The following is a 24,184-nucleotide window of genomic DNA, read 5'->3' on the forward strand; positions in this document are numbered from 1 at the left end:
GAGTTTTTCAGGTGTTAATGACTGAACTCGGGGGTGAAAATTTCAAAAACTGGCCCAGTTCTTGGGACAAATCAGACCCTGAAGCAACATGTTCTGGTTATTGCACCAGTTGTAATTTAACATCACAACTAAGCAATGACTCTAAAAGACAAACTGGTTTAGATTTCTCACCAGTTCAGTTCTTACAGTCGATTACACAGTCGAGCATAAATGTCACGAGGCAGATATTATCCTCTGCAATGCTTGTGTTTTGTAATAATTATTAATAACAAAAACTATTTTGCAGCACTAGATTACAAGCATCTGGATGCTTATAACGCCGGTAACTTGAAGAGACATTTCTAATCTCAGCTTAATACAAAAAGCTATTCACTGCATTTATTACCTGTTTAATACAGAGTTGATTTCAAGGTTCCTGTTTCTTTACAAAGTCATTTGTGTCATTTGGGTACATTTCACAACTTCTCTGCCGACTCTATAGACAGAAAAAAAATAGCTTTTGCTCATCCACATCTGAGGCTGGCAGGTAATAGAAAGTTTCAGAACAGCCTTAATTTGTCAACCAAATCCTCTATTGACAGATTTGAGGAAAAATCTCAAGAATTACAGCGACTTTCAGTTTCTCTGGTTTTTATAGGCTGGTATTCTAGACTTATTAGTATTTTATATTGATCTTATTTTACAAATTGATTCTGTTTTTCTGTCTTGCTTTTTTGCAAATACATTTGTTGTTGCATTTTGGTCAACTCCAGTCATTTATAGAAATAAACTTGATTTGATTAATGATAAACTCTGTCGACAGGAACAGTCTTCATTCGATGCATCAATTATTTATGCATTCTTGTCTTTCTTTTTCCTCAGAAGTTTGTTTACAATTGTCATAAACAGCACACCTCAAAAACTCAAACGCAAGAAAGCATGTGGTGTACCCCAGGGCTCAATCATGGGTCCACTATTGTTTCATATACTACACCTCTCTTGATCCTCCAAATACATACAATAAACATGAGCAAAGTATATTTTGTGTTTTGGTTTTTTTAAACTGTGGCTTAGCAACAAATCAGATGCATAAGGTGTTTGGTGCAAAAAATAAAAGAAGGTTAATCTTGATTCACTGTCAGAAAGTTAAAGACGACGTTGGGGGTCTCGCCTTTGCTGAAGCTGCAGAAACTGTCGGAATCTTTTCCATTAGGTGTCATTTCATGTGCTTAAAGTAGAGATATGCATGCAAATTAAAAACCAGGGGAGGTGGTGTATGTAGGTGACAGTGATTAAGTGCACAGTGTGCTCATGCAGAAGAAAGTGAACACATCCCCGGAGGCCTGAGGTGTGCTCGCCTGTGACACCAGGCTGCTGTGCTCTGTATCTCCAGGACCAGCTCTGATGCTCTAGTTAGAATCAGCGAGCGTAGCCTCAAGAAAATCAGAATGAGTGACGGAGAGTCAGAGGGAAGTGAAAGACAGAGGAGCTGACGGCAGATATGGAGACTGGAGGTAAAATCAGACAGAGCCGTGAGACAAGAAAAGAGAGAGAGTGGAGAAGTGGAGCTCTTTCTAGGCCAGGGTCACGTAACTATTGGGAATGGAGCTGTGTATTCTCTGCTTACAGGCTATGTAGGCCACACAACTTTCCCCAAAAACACTCATACATCACCACGGCTCCTTGGACAAACGGTGGATGGGGAAAACGAAACAGAATAAGGCCATTTATTGTGTATTTATGACAGACTCTGGCTCCGTTTCATTCTGTAAATTATTGATTAATGGCCTCTACCACGTCTCCAGCTCCCTGTGAATCTCCCGTCATGTTCTGAGCTCAATCCGAGAAATCCTCACTTGTAAAGTCTTGTAAACTGACCAAAACAAGTGAGTAGAAACTTCACAGCTTTCCTCCCATGAAGTTGGATGTAGGCCTTGGGATGCCCTCAATTATAAAGAGGGCGAGAGGAGCCTATAATTAGGTGTGAAGGAGGAGTGGATCAAGGACACAATGCACAGAGGGATGAATGACAACTGCAATCAGCTGGGAAGCTCATTGCAAGAACCATTATTATCAGACCCACTTCTGATCAGCCAGTTTCACAGCTGGGCCAAGTATGAATTAGCAAATGCAAAGCACAGCTTGAGACACAGTGGAGTGGAATTACAGCGTGGAATTAAAAACGCCACAAAAAGCTAAACAAGTCCTGTTTGGAGATGTGAGGCTGTCAGAGTCTGGTGGGCTTCTCGTGATGTTTTGGGAGTCGGATGTAGGAGCAGCATATCTTCACACGCTACCGCACAAGTGTAAAATTATCATCAATACAAACCTTGATAACAAACACACAAAAAGCAGTCACACAACAGCGCTTCAGCAACTTCAAACACAACCTCAGCACAAATAAAACAAAGCACAGCGAACGCGGCCGGGATCAAAGGAAAAGTGCCATACCGAAAGTGTCTGGAAAGGCTCCTATCCCTTCCCATGGCTCTTCGGGGCTTTGAGGAAGTGCCTGAGCTCAGTTAAGCAATGCAAATGCCTCCCCTCTATCTCGGTGGGTCCCCATCTAGTTTGAACAAACAACTCTCCCGGACAGAGGAGAAGGAAGAGAAAGATGAGAAATAGGAAGGTGTCCTGGATCTCAAAGGCGCTCGCTGCAGGCTCGGAAAGCAGCCAGATGAAGAAAGAGAGAGAACGAGAGAGAGGGAGGGAGCAAACTATAGGAGTGGCTGTGGTTTACATCCCTCCACACCTCCAAAACATCCTCAGGCAGCATCATCAGCTGTTCTCCAGCTTCACGTCTGCGGCGGCACTCGTCACGCGTTCCCATCGTTTCATCCCCTTCCTCAGGCAGCATGGACGCCGGGGTCAGGGTGGGCGCAGGGAAGCCTCCTCGGTCACGGTTAAAGGATAATCCTCATCCCTGAGTTGTCCATCATTCAGCCGTAAGAGATAATGAGTGACAAATCTTCTCTTCCCTCAGTGGAGGAGGAAGGAAAGAATGAGATGAACAGAGGAGTAGGTGAGGAGGGAGAGAGGAGAGAAGTGAGGAGAGCCCCAGTGGATTTCCACAGTCAGGTCAGCACCATGACTGCACGAAACGGGAAAGAGCATTAATGAACGTACGGCAGCTTCACAGCTCGTCGGTGTGACATGTGCTCACTTCTCATTACACCAGAGCTGAAAACGATCCAAATGTGGAAAAACACTTTGGGCCCAAATCAACTGATTCATAAAACAGTCAGAGAGACGCTGCACTGCATTCTGAGTTAAGAATACATCAGACTCATTCACTCACATCTTTGAAGTCTAAATGCAGATGCAGTACCATCAAAGGCCCAAAGTTCACTGTAATTTCACTGAGTTATCACAAAACGACAGAGCGACACGAACAAAAGAGCTAATGGCTGTCCCAAGATAGTCTCTAATGACGCTCCAGCACACAGTCTCTACTTTCAAGCGTTGGAGCGATCGCTGACCCCTGGGCTTCACAGACGGTTACGAATTGACACCGGCAAGTGCGCCAGAAACCTAAGAGAGAATTTATTAAAAGAAGTAGGCTGCTTAAAAATAGAACACATGCTTTGGGAGGGTGTGGCAAACCGGCGGGGGGACAGAGGCAGACCGAGCACCGGGCTGGTCAAGGCACAAATCATCCACCGTTAAGCACATTTCACATCGTCTGATACATGGCTGCTAATTAGCAGACTGAGGTGGGGTGGGTGGAGAGTTTGCAGATTTGTGTCTGAATGCAAATAGGAGTGTTTGATGGAGGACTGTCACAGGGACTGACAGTGATTGAGGCGTACAGCCTGACACAACAGGAGGAGGAGGAGGCAGCGAGTAAATATTTTAGAAAAGAGAGATTCGGCTTCAAAAGGAGGCACGCTGACTCCCATCTCTGTTTCCCAGCTCATGATGAAGCACGCCGATAATCCCTCATATGAAACGTTGCGGTGCGGTTTATTAATTTACTCAGTCGATGGTGTTCGTTCGTACCGGGAGGCTGAGCAAACCACTGTTTACATCACTTTAATTAAGAGCAATAGGGCACCCAGCAAGTTCAATCAGACAAAACAGGAAATCAATGGCCACATATTCAGACTCGCTCCTAACTTCAACGGCTCGGTGAGGCACCGCGAGCACCACAATCACCACCACGACGCTCACATTCTGACGTTTAGGAGGTTTTAATGGTCACGTTTTTAAAAAGTTCAGCCTTTCATGCCCCTAAAATGTGTGTTTCAAGCTTCAGATAAAAAAAAACCAAAAATCACGGATTGTTGGTTTCACTGTGTCTACACCACATCTGGTGTCAGTCCAGATGAGTTGCTGCTGCTGCTGCCCACACGCCTTTCAGGAGGCGTTCCAAATCCCATACGTTTGACTTTAAGCGTGTACTACAGCCGCCCTTACAAAGTACACACATGGCGTGTAGTATGCGTTCAACTGGGACATGCTGCTACTTCTTCAGTACTGTGCAGCCATCATCTATGGAGCGCTCTCTGCTCCCCAAACCTGTGAGTACTAACACCACCATGTGACGTCGCTGTGCAGAGGACTGTGGGTCACAGTGGCCAACTGTAAAATCAGATGAGGAAGGACATCCTGGTATTGATGGCAGGCTGCATCTGACATCGTACGTACTGGGACACGTTAAATATTATACGAGCGTCCTGGGTCTCCACTGTGGAGTGCCAGTCTTGCATCATGAGACTTATCTCCACAGCTGCACCTCCTTCTTCTGTAGGGGGGAAAAGCTCTTTGAACCAATCACAGTCAACCTGGGCGGGGCTAAAGACAGCATGCATAGACAGTGTTCATTCAAAATAGTGGCGGAGGGATTGTTTCATGGAACTTTTGCATGCAGGGAGGCCAACGCTGGAATTAAAATGGATCATTTACTGAAAGAAACGAGCAGAGTTGGTCAATTGCACGATTCAAAACTTGAAATTTTCAGCATAGGGTTACAGTAGCATTAATGTTCACCATGAGCCCCATCTTAGCTTAGCATTTTAGCATGCTACCGCGTGCTAATTAACACCAGTTTGTAAATGCAAATCTCCTGGTGGCACGAGAGGAAATGTTCAGGGATCACCAGAGTCATGAGGACTGACTATCTGGCCAGTTTGTGCAAATTCATCACATAGTTTTTTAGATATTTCTCAGGAAAAAGTAAAAAAAAACAAAAAAAAGTTTAATCTGCTGGTGGTGCCAGATGAAAAGTTAGGAAACAACTGGAATCAGAGGGCTTTCTTCTGTGACAAAAATGTACAAAACTTCCTGGTGATTCATTCATTTCTCATTGGAATATTTCAGCCTTGATCGATGTAACTGACCAGACAACATTTCCAATAACAGAAAAACCAGCCTGGAAACAAGCCTGCTACCCAGAGCACCTCCATGTTACACATTTCTCTAGATTACTCAGACATCCCATCGTCCTAAAACACCAACACCACCCTGAGGCACGTCTCGTAGAAAACCTCGAAGCACAACTCCCACAGAAAGTCAGTCCCAAACTTCTGCTGAACACATCAGAAACATAGAATATAAAGGAGATATTCATCCCCTTCTAGAGACTCAACAGCAATCTGAAAAATCAGCACAGCCGTCCTAGCAACAAGGAGCACAGAATTACAGCGCTAATAATGACTGAAACACCATAACAGGCAGAGATGAGGAAAAACTTTGCATATCAAATCCTGTCAAGGTCAAAGCGCAGCTGAACTAAACGCAAACAATGGAATTGTGGGTAGCTCCAGCTCTCTGAAGGCACAGTGGATTATTTTAAAGACTGATTCCGACTCTTATTGAGAGAAGGTGAACAAAACAGCTCGTTCCCGGTCCTCGGTGGGTACAGCTGATGCATAATTAATGGGACTCCTGTGCAAAACAAACATTACAAAGCATTTTCACAGGCAGCTTTCTAAGGATGGACCCGTGCTGTGAGACAGACAGCTGTGTTTGGAGGAAAACGAGAAGGCTGGACAACAGCTTTGTTTTTTAGCTGGAGGGGGAACAGATTACTCACCAAACAACGAGCTACAGGAAGACTCAACACTAATTGACTGAAGTCTAGTCTGCTCATACAGGATGCTCCAGCAGCAGCTCCCTTAATGACCAATCATAAACGGCCACATGAGACACACACCAAAGGACACAAAACTTGATGTCATGCTGCAACTGTCACAAAATCTGAAAACGAGCAAAGCCAAATGATCTTTCAGTACTCACCTGAGGCAGCAGTTCATAATTTCTTGCAGCATGGAACTTCAAAGCGAGGACGGTGTGGCTAGAAACAGTGCTGTGTGCGTGGAGATTAAGCATCTGCATGTTTGTCTGTGTGCATATCTCAACAACCAGCAGCAAACTGGCTGAAGCAGCTAAGAGCTGTACGCAGAGGAGGGAATAAAGAGCATCCAGTGATGTGATGCACAAAAAGAAATTGGTGCGTGTATCAAAGAGTGCATCACAGCTGACAGGGAAATTGGAAAGAAAGAGACCAACTGAGAGAAAGCCAAAGTGAGAGCGGAAACGATAGAGAGAGGGGAGGAAAAAAATTGCAAGTGTGTGCAGCCGTATTGTGTTTGGGGTTTTGATTTTCCGATCAATGCTGAGGAGGAAGAAATGCAATATTCGGCGGTGGATTTCTAACCGTAGCCACAGGACTGACATTCAAGCCCCCGAGGAGAGCAGTCAGATCAAACTTATTCACATGTGCTCCTCACACATTTCTCAGCAAAACACCGACGGGGCGGGGTTCTGAAATATTGATTTCACGGGGCAATTAGGGTGTTTCTGCTCCCTCACTGTGCTCCATTGTTGTGTCAGGCTGCACTGTACAGGAAACCCTGCACACGATGGATTACAACACCCCAAGTGCACTTTTACAAGAAATCTCAAAAGCATTGACTTCAGGGGGCCTTTTTAAATATTGATTCTCTCTCTAAGCAAAAAACACTAATAACATGAGAGAATGGGTATGTGATCAAATGCCATTGGATGGAGACTGATTTCGACAGTTTTTGGATGTTTTTATGCATTTCAGAAGAAAAAAAAAGGTTGCTTATTTGTTCAGACACACAGTGCGGATTATTTGTAATGTGTCACTGTCTGTTAATAAACTGTTCTCACTATGTTTTGTTCATGTTTTCCAGTGAAGTGTGGCAAAAATCCCCAAACGTACACTCTAAACTAAACTGACAAACCTAAGAGGAGCTTCAGCTGTTCGGTTATTAGACAGTAGTTTCCCTCATAATGAGCCTCAGACTTCCTAACAATGCATCGAGGGATATAGTGCAACTCTGAACTCTGCATACCCTGTTAGATTTCAGAATGAAAACAGAACTGCACTGGCTAAAATATTAATGCACTGTCCTGATTGCATCATTAAAACGAGATGTAAAGTCACCACTGCAGCAGAGGTTTGTTACACACGGATTAGTGCAGCAGAGAAAACGGTTTTAGTGTCGGAGGAAATGGTGTATGAACAGTTTCAGATTCTCCACACAAACATTTTTACCTGTGTACGTCTCCAGCTGCTTATCTGAGCAAATGATTGGCTACCTGACGCTGTCAATCAGCTGCTGATGCTCCTCTGTGATCAATATGTCGGGCAGGGCCTCGGCCAGACTCTCCACATCCCTCTCAGCAGCGTACTGCTTCAGCACCTCAAACAGCTGCTCCTTCACATCTGGCTCCTCTCCTAGAACCTCCTCCACCTGATGGATGGATAAATGCATGCACATTAATAAATACACAAAATGACACTGATAAAACTGATAGAAGACACATCTCCACACCCACCTTTTTGTTGAACTCCATGGCCTTGTGGGCGCGACTCTCCCGGACGCTGTCCCCGCTCTGCGACAGAACCCTCATGCTGCTGCTCAGCCGCTTGGGCCGCCGGGCCATACTGAGCACGCCCAGACGCAGCGGTCGACCCTGAGCCGCTTTGATCATGGCTGCTGCAGTTTCATGATGCTTCACCGGGATGCCGTTGACCTCCATGACGTAGTCCCCGGCCTTGAGGCCGTTGCGTCCGGCCGGGCCGCTGGGCATGCAGTCCTCAACCATCAGAGGGCTATCTCCCACGATGGTGAAGCCAAAACGGCCATCTGGGCCGGGGGTGATGTCAATCTGAGGAGGAAAAAGAGTGTTGGCTGCCTCAGAGATTGTTTCCGCTACTGTAGAACATGTCTGTGAAGATCCTCAGTCCTCCAGGTCATGGTTGTTCTCGTAGTTTAATCGTAGCAACTGGACTTGCTTGAGTTCCTTGAAGACGTTCCACCTTCATCCAAGAGGCTCCATCAGCTCTGACTGACTGGTTGGAAGTTCCAGATACTTATACCTTATACAGATACATCTTGGATGAGAGGTGAAACGTCTTCAAGAAACACAAGCAAGTCCAACTAAACTACCAGAATACTGTAGAACTGTGTTTTGGCATTTTTTTTGGCAACCTGTTCGATCCGTGACACCACTCCGATGCTGGGTGGGACCGTCTTGAGAGTCTGAGCAAGGGCGATCAGTGCCGGTGTGCTGAGGTTGGTCACATCCTGGCCCTCGATGTCCACCACCTGGTCACCGGGCTGCAGGCCGGCCAGGAAGGCACTGCTGCCCTCCACCACTGACAGGATGTAGCTGGGCCCAGTGCCCCCCAGTCGGAAGCCGAAAGCCTCTGGCCAGTTCTGGTTGGTGGCTGGGAGGCCGAGGTCTGCACCACAAACAGAGATAAAACTCAGAGAGGTTCAAAAGAACAGATAATTAGCATTAGCAGCTCTACTAGTCCAGACTGTTAACACAGTAGATAGATGCTTTACTGCCTGGAGAGTATCTATGTCATATTAGCATGAAGGAACATTACTAATCTAGTGCAAGCTACTGTTATAGACGCTGTGAGCTGTAAAATGGAGGTCAAATGGTACATTGGTTTAAATAGGGCAGCTCAGCTGTAGCAGCAGGTACACTGGTCTCATTACTGAAGCCATGAAATCTACAGCCACACACACACCAAAAACTCTTTTACATGAGCAGGCTTCAGTCTTGAAGTTAAATGAATTTACAGTAAAAATAAATAAATAAATAGACTGAAGGTGGTTATTTGTGACTGTTGGTGTCTTGCCCAAATGTGGAGCCAGTGGCCTCCCCCTGGTCACTGGCCTCATTCTGCTGCTGCAGAAAAGGTCCCAAAAGATTCACTTGACTTCATCTCACTCATCTACAGCCATCTGGATGCATCAAAGACATATGTAGGACGTTATAGGCATCCGTCAGTGCACGAATACAATGAAAACCTCCGTCTTAAACACCTGCTTGCCCTCATTTCTGTTTAATTTATTGCCCAATGTCCTTCCCCGCATGCTGCTCCTTTGCATTTTTCCCATTTGTATTAAAGGGTTCCTTCTACTCATGTCAGACTATAATTCAGTCGGTCTACTCTGTTGCAGGTCTGTGGATGACAGCCTGAAATATGAGTTACGTAAAAGAAATCTGTTTGTCTCAAGTCAAGACAGCGCAGCCACTCGACGACTGAACCCCAAGGTACACAACCAGAAAGAAAAACTTCTCAATATGAAAGAGCTCGCTTGTATAAGAATCATTATAAAACTGCAGATCCACAAACACGCAGTCATCCATCAAACATCCAGGACCAAACCGCTGCTTTCCCTTTTATAGCTGATCAGAGGCAGAGAACGACGGAAACACAGTGAAAGTGAGACAGACGAAGACTAAATTAGAGACGAAATATAAGAAAACTAAAAATTGCAGGAGAAGCGAGAAAATTAAAGTCTGTACTAGACTTTGTAAAGAAACGTGGAAATGTCAGATCTGGTTCAACACAAGAACGCACGACAAAGCAGATCTTCCTGGAGCACAGGGCTAAAGATTCAGGGTGAGATGTGGCTGAGTGAATAAATCATACATCAGATTTGAAGACTCAAAGAGCCACAGAGCTTGGTGGTCCTACTGCTGCAAGGAAACATCAAAACCTAGTCGACTACTGATCTAAAATAGACTGGAGCTGTGGATCCTCTTCTCTCCCTACCAGAACATAAGCAGCACTGTCAAGACTTCCTTCTGTCCTGCTCCCTCCAGCCTGCGACCCACATACACGTCTCAGATCCTCATCTTACCTCCAGCAGGTGAAGCGCTTCAGGAACATCATGTAAAAATCATCATTATTCAGAAAAATAGACTTACAGAAATCTTTGGAGGCACTCCGGGTCCCAGACTTGCTCTGGCGAAGGGAGAAGCGGCCCTTTCTGCTCAGGAAACGCCTCATCCTTGCCCGGCTTGCGGCAGGGCACGTTCCAGCCAGCCTATCTTCACCCCCGGCCCGGGGGTCGCTGCAGCCACAGAGTGCCTCAGGACACCCTCGTGCTGCTCCTCACCAGAGCTCACCGCCTCCAAAAGCTTCTACCGAGCTACGCGAGTCAAACACACCTAAAAGGTCACATCTGCAGGTTATGTAGGCCAACGCCTCCCCTTGTTCTCAATCAGAGAACCAGCAGTCTGGAGCTGGGCAGAGGGAGGCCGGAGGAGATGGGAGAGCATCTGCAAGGCAGGCTCTCCATCCTGGGTGAGGCAGTCCAGCTTCAGCCTCGGTTCAAACCCTATGGCTGAGCGATGAGGAGGAAACTGGGACACACTCACTTGGTCCTGAAATGGTTCTTTGCAAGAAAAGGTACTGCGAAGCCCCATTTTTCTATAAATACCTTTCCCTCTCTCTCACTCCCACCCTCTCTCTCTGTCTCCCTCTGTTGCTCATGTGGATGAGGCCCTCTCAGAGGGCTGAGAAATGACCCAGAAACTGTGTGATGTACCAGCCAGGGACACTTCTCTGATTATAGCGCCTGTGCTAACCTCAGTACTGGAGCACCACGTACAGAGAAGTAGCCTGTAGACATGCTCAAGGTTACGAGCACCAAATGGTGCGATCCAGCTACGGTGGATTTAGCACAGGACAACAAACAGCACCAAGGTTAACAGGCTGGACTTCTCTGTCTCAACTAGTACAAGTACAATGGAGCTTTCATGTGTCTCAGAGGGGCTGTAGCAGTGGATGCTGTGCTTTACCTGGCAGGTGTGAGCACTTTCAAAGCAGGTGGGACTCCCTTGAGATGGCGGATGACACTCTACAGCCACAAACTTCTAAAACGAAAAAATGAAATTATGCACATTGCAATAATACACAAACTCAACAGAAGGCTTTTAGTGTTTTTCCACTGATGTTTGGAAAACTTCAGGCAACGAAACGAGCAGATGTCAACAGGCCCCAGCGAGTTACTGGTGTATGACTGAAAGAACAGAAGTAGACTGTGTAAGAAAATAGCATTTATTTGATGCAAACTCTGTGTAATGCGTCAAACATTGTTCTGTCTGTCCACTGGTGCATCCGTCATGCTTAAAGATGCCTTATAGGAGCTTGAACTGCAACACTGCATCATGGAGGCCTCACACGGGCGAGCGCACAGTCTGGATCAGCCTTTAGAGAGCATCACATCTCAAGCTTGACATGAACAGTTCAAAAACTTGTCCGTAGCCGACCTGGGAGGAGAAGGGAGAACTGCAACGAACTGGGAAGTGGAACGAAGATGGAAGTTCACTTTTTGACTGCAGTAAAGAAGAGACACGAGGCTACAACAAATGGAGGCAAAGACTTGTTCAGTTTGTACCATGAGAAGAAAGAAAAAAGGCATCGGTTTAGACCTACAAAATTAAAAACTTACAAAAAGCATCTAGTCATTACTTTAGGCAGGAGGCATCTAAAAGTTCACAAATTAGCTAGAATATTCAAAGCAGAGATCCATTTTAGTAAATCCATCAACAAAACTCTATCACATGAAGGAAACGGTCCTCATGCACACTTTATATCTCACACACACAGTTTTCTTTGTAAGTAGTTGTATTTCAGAACTTTAAATTCTATCAACACTTTGGCCTTAGTTTTGCAACCGACTCACTCACACAAACAGTTCTACAGTAATCGGCTGCACGGTTACAGTCGAAGCCAAAGCCGTTCCAGTCCGTCGCTAGAATCCTGTTTGATCATACGATGACAGTCTGAATCTCCACCTCCTCAGGGGAGGTGATGACATATTCCTCTTGCTGCTGCACCATCTGTATTCCCTCCTCTACTGCTTCCTCCGTTGTAACCATGGTAACCGTTCCCTCCTCTGTCTCCACGGTACCCGCCGTGGCCAGCAGCGTGCCGTCGCTGATGGCGGAGGCCAGCGTCATGGCCACCTGCTCCGTCAGGCTCTCGGGCGTGGCAATGGTGATGGTGTCGCCGCAGTCGGAGATGGACGGTCCGTCCTCGTCCACCGCCACGTTTCGCACAATGATCTGGTGGCTGCCCGAACCGCCGGCGCCGTGCGACTGGCTGACAATTCGCTGCACAACTTTCATGATGTGGTTTCCCATCTGGGAGGAAGACGTTTCATATACATACGTTACGGCAAATAAAATGACTCACAAGTGGTAATTATATCAAATGATGAAGCCCAACAATTAGAAACTGTTTGGTGATTTTCTTACATTCTGCAACTACTACACAGATAATATACATGTGTACTGACCTCATTCTGGCTGTCTTGAATGAGTGTAACTTCTCCTTCCTGCATTTCCTCCTCTGTTTGAGTCTGGAGGATATGAGGGAAGAAAAGCAAATGAATACCTTTGTTGTGAATTTTGTGTAAAACCCGTGGGAAGGACTAGATTATCCAAACCAAACTATTTTTTGTCAGTATAAAAACGACAGTTCTACGTCATCAGGAAGCCGCTGGAAGTCAAAATTTTAATTGCTAAAACACATATTGCACATCAGCTACATACAGCAGTCAGAAGAAGTGACCAGAAGATACCACACGCATCAGTTCTAGTCGTGTCTTTGGACTCCATGAGTCCTGGTGTAGGATCAATAATCTTCTGCCCATTGTTTCCTGAAGCCATGGCTCACATCTACACACAGTCAAGACTTCTTTTGGGTGATTTGTCTTTAATGTTTTCTGTTTTATAAAAGACAACTTTGAGGCATTCTTTCATAAACACTACTCCTGGTCAGCGGTTTTCATTCTGTGGGCTCACAGACATTAACAAGACCAAGATATGATTGCAGGTGTTGCTCAGAAGCACCGAGGCAGCTTCTAGATTCACCTGTTTACATGAATCCAGAGGGTTTGGAGGTAGTGCCGATATTTGTATGCTTTTCCGTCCCCATCAGGAACTCACAGGCAAACAAATGTTTGAACACATCATTGATTAAAATATAAGTTTTTCAACTGAATTTCTCTGGTATGAGTGAACCAGTAACGTGCGGTCAGGGGAGGCAGGTGAGGCAGAGTCTCACCTGACATCACGGAAAGAAAACAATATATGATGATAAAATCATTTAAATGGTTATATTTATCCACTGATTTGTACGATAAAGTATTTATTTTTTTCATTTAGCCTATTAAATTTTGGTGATTTTAAAATTCAATATCCCTGAATTTTTGCAGCTTCCCATTCAAATGCTTGGAAGAGAAGTCGGTGAGGCAGCGGCGAGCTGAGCCTCACTTGGATTGCGCAATCCCTCACTACCTACACTGGATGCCTGCAGTGACAGCGTGCTGCTGTCTGCATGTCGTCAATAAAACGGTTCAAACACATTTAATATGTGAACTGATGCTCCATAGTTCAGCTGATATATATAATAATGTTCAGTGTTTTTGTTACCAGCTGTATGTGTGTAATGTGTTCCGTGTGCTGAGCGATCATAAACGGCTGAGAAGAGGCTCCAGGTGAGGCAGGCAGTTCTCTGGCCTCATGGCAGGGGGCGCTCTGATCCCAGACATGCTTCTTATGACTCCGCAGAGTCAGTGACAGCGAGCTAGACTGGGTACGGTATACAGTTAGCAGGTCAAGTACAGCGAAGGAAGATCAGGAGACTTTTACAAAAAAGTAACGGATGTTTAGTCCAGAAGGTGCGCAGCATGGACTTCATTTAAAGGTAAAGGTCAGACCGCAATAACTTAAAAAAAGAAGAAGAAGAAACATGTGTTTTGTGGGCTACAGTTTGTAAAGAATGCAGATATGAAACATAACCCGTAAACTGCTGCCAATCAAATGGCAAACATGCTGCTGTGTAGAGAGCATACAATTTGTAAATCAGATTCTGATGAAGTCAGCGCCTCACCAGCCACGAACCTCACCACACCTCACTGGAGTGAACTTATATCATAAATTAGCAACAATAAGTACAGGTAGCTTTCACAAAATAGTGTCCCAAAACCCCTATTTTCTGCACGTTTAGTTACTGATCTCTTTGCTCCCTTTACCTACAAAACCATGTCTGGAGCGTGCAAATGAATTCCTCTATAATAGTTCTTATTGGTGTCCATCAGTCCCAATCAACATCAGTTTTGTTGTTATTATACAATATATAACGGTACTTCTCTATTTAAATACATATAACAGACTGGACATAAACACACACAAAAACAAGGAAAATGTATAAAAAAATGTTTGTGACTCTTAAAGTAACTAATGTTTAACACAAAAACGCTGTTTGAGTCAGAATGCCCACTGCTGCAGCTACACTTAGTATCTGTGAACAAAGGAAACGTCAACAACAGATGCTCCTCTGTTAAAAGGTTCTGAACTCTAGCAGCCTCCGCTCTGCACTTGGACAAGCAAAGTGTGTGTTTGTGATAATCAAGCCAATCAATTCCCCACCGATGTAATCATTTTGTGAAGAGTGAAACTTCAGTCACTGATGAAACCTGCACCCTGCTATTGACTGCTGAAGTAGAAAACCTGCTGCGAGTTCACTGATTGGCTGTAGACAGGAGCAGAGTTTGAACCCAGAAACAGCAGCGGCTTTGTCAGCGTTATTTTGACTTTAAAATAACTGTGATGTAAAGTAAAGGTCACCGTTCCTATGAACCCCTGTGATGCTCACCTTAATGATGTACTCCTGTGTGTCCGCCACCACTGAGGAAAACTCCACCAAGACAGCGTGAGGATCCTCTGAAATGATGGCGGCTGTAGCGAGGCTGTCCACAGACGCCTGCTCCTCCGACACGGCATCCTGCTGCTCGCTGGAATCGTCCTTGTGGCAGCCTCCTGGTGGAAATCGGTTTGTGTTATCAGGCCTGTTGAAATCACTGCTACATACACTTGCTTTCACTAAATTTTTTTCACCCCGACCTTTAGCACGCATATGCCGGTTGAGGGTCCCGTGCTCAGCAAATCCCCGACCGCACTTGGGGCACTTGAAAGGCTTCTCTCCAGTGTGGTGACGGATATGTCTCACCAGGGAGCCTTTTTCTCTGAAGCCTCTCAAGCAAAACTGACACACGTAGGGTTTCTCGTCACCATGAGTCCGCTGGTGCACTTGCAAGGCGTTCTGAGCGAGACAAAGAGAAAAGCTTCTTATATCTCTGGAAAAACTGGTCCAACACAAAGACTAACAATGTCAATTATTGGTGGTAAATAACACACCTTGGTCTTGTATCCTTTGTTGCACCTGCTGCAGTGGTAGGGTCTTTCATCTGAGTGGGCCCTCATGTGTTCGCGGACGTGTCCGATGGTTTTGTACAGCTTTCCACACTCGCCACACTTGTAGCGCCTCTCGCTGACGTGGACCTCCATGTGTTTCTTCAGCAGGTAGCCAGTTAGAAACTCTTTTTGACATAATGTGCATTTAAAGGGCTTATAACCTGCAGGAAGAGGAAAAGCACAAACGGGGAAAATGAAATAATAACCTGTGGCCTAACAAAACATCTACACAGTTCCTGAAATCCTAAATTGACTGAGATCAACACATTTCTTATGTTGTTGTACAGCAGCATATTCAGACTGCACCAAGAGTTTTTCACTAGTTAAACACGTGTGTGTGTGTGTGTGTGTGTGTGTGTCATTGCCAACAGCTTTCTTTTATATTAGATGGTGTTTGTAACCTTTTTTGAGTTTAATCATACTATTGTAAGTTTTGTTCCTCTTTTGTAAGTTTTTTTTTTTTGTAAAGACAAGTAATTAACTCACAAACCAGAGTTAGTGGACTACCTAATCACACAGCAAGTTATGAAGTCTGTCTTATAAGCCCTTGACTTTACAGGCGGAGGTGTACGGTGACGCTATCATCAGGACTGAATGTGGACTTACCTAAATGGCCTTTGACATGAAAACGGAAATAATTCAAGCCTTTGAAGGAGCGGTTACAGTGTGGACACGTGTGCAGTTTTGATGATGTCCGATCATCGCTATCACCTGTTTCCTAACAGAAGGAAGGAAGGAAGGAAGGAAGGAAGGAAGGAAAGTTAAAGGTTACTTGAAAACCCACAGCTGAATAAAGGACGCAGCAGTGGATTACAATTCACTCCACTCACACAAACTTTAACATACCTCTTCCATTTCTACAAACTCCTCTTTAACCTGGATCTCAATGACACTCTCCTCAGCATCCGGACGCTCAGAAACCACTTTGTTGATCTCCTCAGCTGTCTGTGAAGTCTCCTCGACCACTGTTTCTTCTGTCCCTAGTGTGATGCCCGAGTTGATGATGGCCTGGCAGATCAGATTGTCACCTGCAGCTGCAGCAGCAGCCAGAGCTTCTGCCTGAGACTGTTCCACCACCACCTGGCCAGAGGTGGAGGTCAACAGAGCATGTTGGGTGAGTATTACAGGTAAAACTATCTTCTACCAAAATCTCCGTCATTCAACTTGTTCCACATTTTTTTTGCAAAAAACTAAACAAAACAATAAATAATAATAATAATAATAACAATAATAATAATAATACACGTACTATGTGAGTGTTTTGATGGTAACAGTCCACACAGGACTTAAAACATGCTCCTAACCTGCTGCTCCTGTGTTGTTCCATCCACCTCCATTGTGAAGTGGACCTGATGGAGGACCTCCTGGGAACCAGCCTCCACCACGCTGACCACAGCAGTCTGAGCCTCCACCATCTCCTGCTCCTCTGACTGCTGCTCCACAACCACCACCTCCTGCTGACCAGCCACCGCAGCTTGATCATCTTCGACACCTGAATGTGAAGATTGAAAATTAAACGAACATAAGGCTTAATTAGTGAGTATAAAGCAGGTGGACGGATTCTTTCAATAGCTACAGTTCATTTGCTGACAGACTGTTAATTTTTTAAGTTGCCTTCTTAATCACAGACACACACGAACAGCTACTGCACATTTTTTCCAATATAAATCTGACCTTTCTGCACTCCATCCTTGCTGACCAGGATTTCTTTGTACTGAACAAAGCGGATCTTTTCCGTGCAGGGTGTGAGAGCTTTAAGATGTCTGGTGAGAGCACCAGACTCTCTAAAGGACTGGCCACACAGAGTACACCGGTACGGTCGCTCATCTGCAAGAGAAAAACATTTGAATTTATAATGAGAGGGCATCAAAGGGATGCAGATCAACAGAGCTCCGTGGCTTCAGATCATTCTCCGTACCGGTGTGACGACGGTTGTGACGAATGAGGGAACCTTTAGTACGAAAGGAGGTCCCACACAGGTCACACGAGAAGTTCTTCTGGTCACTGTGAGTTTTCATGTGAGTTCTCAAGATGTTGGTCTGCTGAGCGGAAAAAAAATTTAAAATTACTGGAGGACCTATCTTGCTTACATTTTCCAATTAAACAACAAATTAAGTGCATGACTCACGGTTTTAAATGTCTTTTCACAAAGCTGGCAAATGTAGCGTCCCTCTTGGTTGACTTTGTAAACAGGCTTGTCACTGTCAGCATTGTCAGACATGGATCCTTCAGTCCCGTCTGACTGGTCAGTGGCTTTATGTGAAGCGATTTTCTTCCGGCGACCTCGACCCAACGGACCGGTGCTTTCATCTGTGTCAAAAAAAACATACACAATGAAATGACTAAATCCAGGTACAGATCTGAAATCTAATTCACAGATTGGAGTGATGTTTACAAAGGTGGAAATACTGACTTACTAGTGACAGTTTTCAAGCAAAACACTGAACATTTGCTCATCTCAGCTTCTCAAGTGTAGTGTTGTTAAGCTTTTCTTTGAACTAGTCTTCAGCTCACTAAATAAATAAATTGTCTAATGTTTATTTGAGAACAAAACTGCACTGAAGGCCCCAAATTCTATATAAAGCTATGTCTGCCTTTCTTTTTTTTTGTTTTGCAGCCTTTGTCCTGCTTTGTGATGCCACTTTATCAACTTTAAATGCCTTTATGTCTATAGAAAAGGATGTCTATTAAAAATGACTTATCTGTGTAATATTAAACTGCATATCTTAGGTTTTGGACTGATTACTAGAATGATTAAACTAAAAGTTGGCATGATGGGCATCTTCTTTGGTATCCTTTTATTTCCTTCTTATGTGTGTATTTTTTTTTCCTTTTCTACACTGTGGGAATCTGACAAATGACATTTCAACATTTCATGAATTGCACATGTAGATAAATTGACAATGAAGTTCAGTTTGACTTTACAAGTTACACCAGGTGCAGTAGGTGCAGTAGAAGCATGTCATCCAGAACATTACAGGCACATTAATGCAGCTGCCTCACCATGACTGGTCTTCACTGGCTCGTCCGAAGACGCATCTTCAGCTGTTCTCACGTCTGTAGAAGAATTTCCATTGGCCGCAGTAACCTGGACATAATGTCAAGATTTATTCCCACCGTGTAAACCTGCTGTCCAGACCTGCTGCTGGGTGTAAACCTACACATCCCGGTTCCTACCTCTTCCTGGCTGCTCGCCTCCACACGTTTGCAGTTGCGGTGCAGCTTGTGCTGAATGAAAGCTTCCAGGGTGGAAAACTCGGACTGACATCGTCCACACTTGTGCACATCTTCATCTAAAAAGCACAAAGACAAACAATGTAGGCGTTAGCTAGCTTATTTACTGCCGTCAGCCACCACCCGGCCGGGCTAAACTTTTCAAAACACCGCCGGACTTCTAATCCGACAGTAAAGCTGCAGCGAAGACGCAAACTAGCTGGTGTTGCTAACGGCAGCTAGCTGCTAGCAACATTTCACGATGGAGGAAGTTAGCTTAGGCCCAAACGCAGAAACCGACAAACATTTCTGGTTAGATTTGGCCGCTAACAGGACTGACCTTCGTCTCCCAGAGTAGTCTGAATGGTGATAGTCTCGTTGCCGTTCGTCGTTTGCTCCCTCTCTGTTTCTGCCGTATGATTATTTTCTACATTCATGTCGTTTGAATTCTCCGTCTCTGTCGCAACGCTGCAACCGGGAGGGAAAACATGGCGGATTTACGACCCCGTAGTCATAACAACAAAAGGGCGCGTGCGTGTGTCTCTGCTCAGGAGAACACACGGAAAAATATGTTGATGTCATTGTGGACATAAATCTGTCATAACATCCCAAAAATATATCATCATTTTAAAACTGTTATAAAACATGGATTGCTCCCAGTTACTGATACATCAGATTATTGTTACGAATGAATTCCTGCTATTGGACAGTAATAATCACACTGTAAATAAGATGGGCACTACAGTATAAAGAAATGCTTTTCTTAATTATTACACATGTTCCAAAGAACTCACGATGTTAGATTTCACTCAGTTTTTGTTTTAAGCATAACTGGATTGTTCTCGTGGAAGTGGGACAGATTAGGTGATCAACACTATTCAGGATCATGACAGTCAGTGCATGTGAAGGAACGTTTTACAGCCCTCACATATAAACAAATGTGTATGCTCTTAAAGTTACCCCATTTCTTCTGCTCTGACAAAGTTTTATTTGACAGTCCTTACATTCTGACTTTAAGCTGTGATTGTGGCCCATTAGTTTACTATTCCTGTAAATGAGGCTTCCTCACTACCAGCTTACTTAGACAACATTGTAAATATCTCTCATAGCTTTGCTGCGCTTGCTTTTCTTTACTCTATTTTTCCTTCTTGTAATTTTTTGTCAGTGTTTACTGTCATGCACCAAAACAGTAAGTCAAATGTCATATATTTGATAACTTACCTGGCACTAAAAGGGATTCTGGTATCTACTTTTGTGGAAATCACTTGTAAACAGATTTATCTACTGAGGGAACCACTCCTCGTCCCTGCTTCGTATGCACCTTAGTACAGTAATTTTCGACATAGAGGCATTTAAAGTTGATAAAGTGGCATCACAAAGCAGGACAAAGGTTTCACAAGAAATGTCAGACATAGCTTTATCGAGGATTTGGGGCCTTCAGTGCAATTTTGTCCTCAAATAACCATTAAATGTCCATCCATCCATCCATCCATTATCTATACACCACTTAGATGTTTAACTATTTATATGTTTAGTGAACTGCAGACTAGTTGAAACAGCAACTTTGCATATTCAACAGTTCAAAAATGTAATGTAAGTTGTCCTGCGTGATCACTTGCACTGATAAACATGTGAAATTAACTTCATACTCTGCATTTCTTTCTGGCAGCAATTTGCAGTGCAGAGAAGTAAAGCTGCATAAGTCTGTGGATATGTTTGGTGTATTTATTTTTCAGAGATGAAGTTATATTTACACTTGCCGGGTTCCTTTTCATTTATTTTAGGTGAGTGTGAGTTTTGTTCCTGTTGGAGCTGAGTCAAACTATTCACGACACCAGTGTAAACAACAAACACTTTACGGCAGCAAACATGGCGTCGCACTTCAGCGGTGTGCTGCAGTTGACAGATCTCGACGACTTCATCACCCCCTCTCAGGTCGGTTAATAAAACTGTTGCAACGGGGGATAACAACACATTTACGGATAATCATCGTTAACGCCAATAGTTCGTTTTATATATAAAAGCAGCTTATTAATGGAAAACGTTGAATAGCCGCTAGCATGTGTTTAACCGCTCTTGTCGCTGCTGTTCTCACTGAGAGAGTAAAAAAACAAGAACTAACCTAAACACTGAATCCTTGCGGAGAAAAAAAATATTCACACTGCAATGTTTAATAACTAACTGGTGGTGTCAAGGTGGTAAATATGTTCACTTTGAGACATGGAGCGCGTGCTGCGCCGTTAGCCTGCTGCTAATAATAGACATGATGTAATCACGATGAAACAGCAGTTTTTGGTCAAACAGCTTGTGTTGCCCACTTTTGTATTTTTTAATTCTTTCTTTGTATTTTACTGATTCACTTTTTCTTCCTTACTCATTCTCTCCTCTGTTGCCCCTTGTCACGTTTCTCAGGTGCTTTTGGATGTTTTAAATTTCCTTTACCTTTTTCACAAAGTTAGTTTGAAAGGGATCACTAGTGTTTTATAGTCTGGTTACATATGTAGTCTCTCTCTTTTGTAGGAATGTGTCAAACCTGTCAAAGTAGAGAAGAAACAAGGTAAATCTGTGGCCAAAATACAGATAGAAGACGATGGCAGTTACGTCCAAGTCAGCCAGGTCAGTACTAGTCCCATCCTGTATGTGAATTATTAAAGTTGAAGTACTGCACTGCCAATTACCTGGAATTATCTGTATTTGTAGGATGGTGGGAAGCAGAAGCTGGAGAAAGCAAAGATCACACTAAATGACTGTTTGGCCTGCAGCGGCTGCATCACGTCAGCTGAGAGCGTCCTGATCACGCAGCAGAGCCACGAGGAGCTCTTCAAAGTGCTGCGTAACAACAAGGTAGACGTGTGTCCGAAAGCTAAAGTACTGCTGGTTATAACTGGGTTTTGCAGCGTTTGTAACATGCGTCGTCGTATTCACATCTCACAGGCCAATGAGGCAGAGCAGAAGGTTGTGGTGGTGTCAGTGTCGCCCCAGTCCAGAGCCTCGCTCGCAGCTCAGTATGAGCTCAGCAGCACAGAGGCAGGCAGGAGGCTCACTTCTTTCTTCAAAGGCCTCGGTAAGTGCACGTGTGCCATAAAACAGTAACACAGGTTGATTTAGGCACATAGTCGGAGGATTATTCCTGTTATTGGTGTTGCAGGGGTTCATCACGTGTTTGACACCGGCTTCAGTCGGACCTTCAGTCTGCTGGAGAGTCAGAGAGAGTTCGTGGAGCGTTTCCAGAGGAAGGAGCAGGACAGCAAGTCCCTGCCAATGCTAACATCTGCCTGTCCAGGTATTCTACCAAAAAATGAGCACTAAGTGAAATATATCATGTGAGTGAGTGTCCTCAATGTCCTCATTTGTCTTCCCTCATTTCCTGTCCAGCACTTCACTGTTTAATTTAGGCAAACATGTTTCATCCTTACAAACGTGTACAATGTAAGAAAGAGACATTCTTTGACCACTTAGTGAATAAGTTTTTGTTTGGACATTTCAGTCCTCCTCTGTGACATTTCATCCTGTTGTCAACATTACCTACATTTTAATGTAGTTGTGTTAAAGAAGAAATCTTCTTCATGTTGATGGTGAATTGAAATATTTAATGAAAGGTTTCTTGAGCTTGTTCAGAGAGCGTCAGTGAGACCCAGATTAACCACCGTGTGTCTGTTTTGTTCAGGTTGGATCTGTTATGCAGAGAAGACACACGGGGAGTACATTCTTCCATATATTAGCAGCACTCGCTCCCCCCAGCAGATGATGGGTTCTCTGGTTAAAGACTACTTTGCCCAACAGCAGGTACAGTTTGTAATCGTGTTGACGGCCAACTGGATGTGGGGTTATCAAAAAAAAAAGTGAGTTACTGTTGATTTGAGTGTTCTGTGTATTTTTAGGGGCTGAGTCCACAACAGATCTACCACGTGGCCGTCATGCCTTGCTTCGACAAGAAACTCGAGGCCTCGCGGTCTGACTTCTACTTGGACAAAGCAGAGACCCGAGAAGTGGATTGTGTCATCACTTCTGGTACACGAACTACCTTTATGATGCCGTTTGCACATATGTAGAAGCAGTATCCTCTCTTATGATCCTTCTTGTCTGTTACAGGAGAGGTTCAGAGAATGCTAGAGGAGGAAAAGGTGTCTCTCAATGACTTTGAGCCTGCAGCTCCAGACACATTGTACGTTCTGTACCATTAGCTTTTTTGTTGGGTCAATTCTTCACCTAAAATAATTAGAAAGTTTTAGTAGAATAGGTAACTGACACGCTATATATTATTCCTCACTTAGATTCAGCAGTGTGTGTGGGGAGGAGTTCCTGAGGCATTCTGGGAGTGGCTCTGGGGGTTACCTCCATCACGTCTTTACTTACGCAGCCAAGCAGCTGTTTGGTGAGGAGGTGAAGGAGCTCACCTACAAGACGCTCAGGTGAGGAGGTCTGAACTGATTTAAAGGCCAGAGTTTTTTTAGAAAAAAATATTATTTGCAGTTGTGCAGTTATCTTTTCCTACTTTACATCCTTTGCCACAGGAACAAAGACTTCCAGGAGGTGAGTCTCGAGAAAGATGGAGCTGTCGTACTGTGCTTTGCTTCAACATACGGCTTCCGCAACATTCAGAACCTGGTGCAGAAACTGAAGAGGGGAAAGTCGCCTTACCACTTCGTGGAAGTTATGGCCTGTCCATCAGGTAAAGATGTCAAAATCATTCCTCCATGTGAAAATCAAAGACCCACACTCCAAACCTTTCCTTCTATCTCCTGTTAACACTCAGGCTGTCTGAATGGTGGCGGGCAGGTGAAGCCCTCAGCTGGTCAGAACCCAAAGGAGCTTCTCCAGAAGGTGGAGGAGCTCTACAGGGCAGAGCACTCCCAGCTGCCCCAAGATGACACTCATGTGGCCGAGTTGTACCAGTCGTGGCTCCACAGTGTCGGGGAGGAAAGAGCCAAAGAGCTGCTGCACACACAATACCACACCGTGGAAAAGATGACCAACGGGCTCACCATGAAGTGGTGATCAAGGTTTCTCTTCGGCTAACTGAAGAATTCTATTTTGCACACTTTTCTTCAAGCAGACGCTGACTACTGAGCCGTCCAAACACACGTGACCATTTTTGTGTCCCTTCAGAGACGACAGTTATCTGGGGAAAGTCGAATATGAGGCCTAATATCTGCCAATATGACTTTAAACCACTTTGTTCCTCGTCTAAAAGCTGCTTGCCTGGATGTGGTGACAAACCAGGTGACAGAAACAAGACTGAGCAAAGCCAAATGATGTGTATGAGGCGATCATTTGCTCTTTGGCTGCTGTTTGTCATTTCAAACACACAGTAATTAATTCATTTATGTGTGGCACCTGTTACTCACTGAAAAATATGAGCAGAAGTAATATGTAATCATTCCTTGTTGAATTTAATGATTATTTGTGCATATATTTTGAAAAATAAACATTATTTAATGGTAAC

At 44.4% G+C, this 24,184-nt stretch overlaps 3 protein-coding genes across 3 annotated transcripts in view; 1 reads left to right on the top strand and 2 right to left on the bottom strand.

Moving 5' to 3' along the window:
- Window positions 1-10,267, bottom strand: part of grid2ipa (glutamate receptor, ionotropic, delta 2 (Grid2) interacting protein, a) — a 27,625-nt gene extending 17,358 nt beyond the window's left edge. Inside the window, exons 1-4 of the mRNA XM_008287906.1 lie at window positions 10,186-10,267; window positions 8,445-8,698; window positions 7,789-8,121; window positions 7,549-7,703 (exon numbers count right to left, since the gene is read on the bottom strand). Coding sequence (XP_008286128.1) covers window positions 7,549-7,703; window positions 7,789-8,121; window positions 8,445-8,698; window positions 10,186-10,267 — 824 coding nt within the window. The remainder of the gene's footprint in view (window positions 1-7,548; window positions 7,704-7,788; window positions 8,122-8,444; window positions 8,699-10,185) is intronic.
- Window positions 5,746-24,183, top strand: narfl (nuclear prelamin A recognition factor-like). Its single transcript, XM_008287905.1, has 12 exons — window positions 5,746-5,759; window positions 20,603-20,673; window positions 21,259-21,354; window positions 21,439-21,582; window positions 21,673-21,802; window positions 21,887-22,021; window positions 22,406-22,524; window positions 22,620-22,749; window positions 22,831-22,903; window positions 23,013-23,150; window positions 23,253-23,410; window positions 23,495-24,183. Exons 2-12 carry the CDS (start codon window positions 20,608-20,610, stop codon window positions 23,734-23,736), a joined length of 1,431 nt encoding a protein of 476 aa, XP_008286127.1. The 5' UTR covers window positions 5,746-5,759; window positions 20,603-20,607; the 3' UTR covers window positions 23,737-24,183.
- e4f1 (E4F transcription factor 1) lies at window positions 11,305-19,220 on the bottom strand. The gene is made up of 14 exons (XM_008287904.1): window positions 19,079-19,220; window positions 18,703-18,818; window positions 18,529-18,613; window positions 17,654-17,835; window positions 17,444-17,564; window positions 17,200-17,352; window positions 16,830-17,017; window positions 16,372-16,605; window positions 16,132-16,243; window positions 15,469-15,686; window positions 15,175-15,373; window positions 14,927-15,090; window positions 12,564-12,626; window positions 11,305-12,408 (listed from the first exon to the last, which is right to left on the bottom strand). Exons 1-14 carry the CDS (start codon window positions 19,173-19,175, stop codon window positions 12,034-12,036), a joined length of 2,307 nt encoding a protein of 768 aa, XP_008286126.1. The 5' UTR covers window positions 19,176-19,220; the 3' UTR covers window positions 11,305-12,033.
- Window position 24,184: the final 1 nt, after the last annotated feature.

The sequence above is a fragment of the Stegastes partitus genome, unplaced genomic scaffold (genome assembly GCF_000690725.1).
Source record: "Stegastes partitus isolate 25-593 unplaced genomic scaffold, Stegastes_partitus-1.0.2 Scaffold528, whole genome shotgun sequence".
NCBI lineage: Eukaryota > Metazoa > Chordata > Actinopteri > Pomacentridae > Stegastes > Stegastes partitus.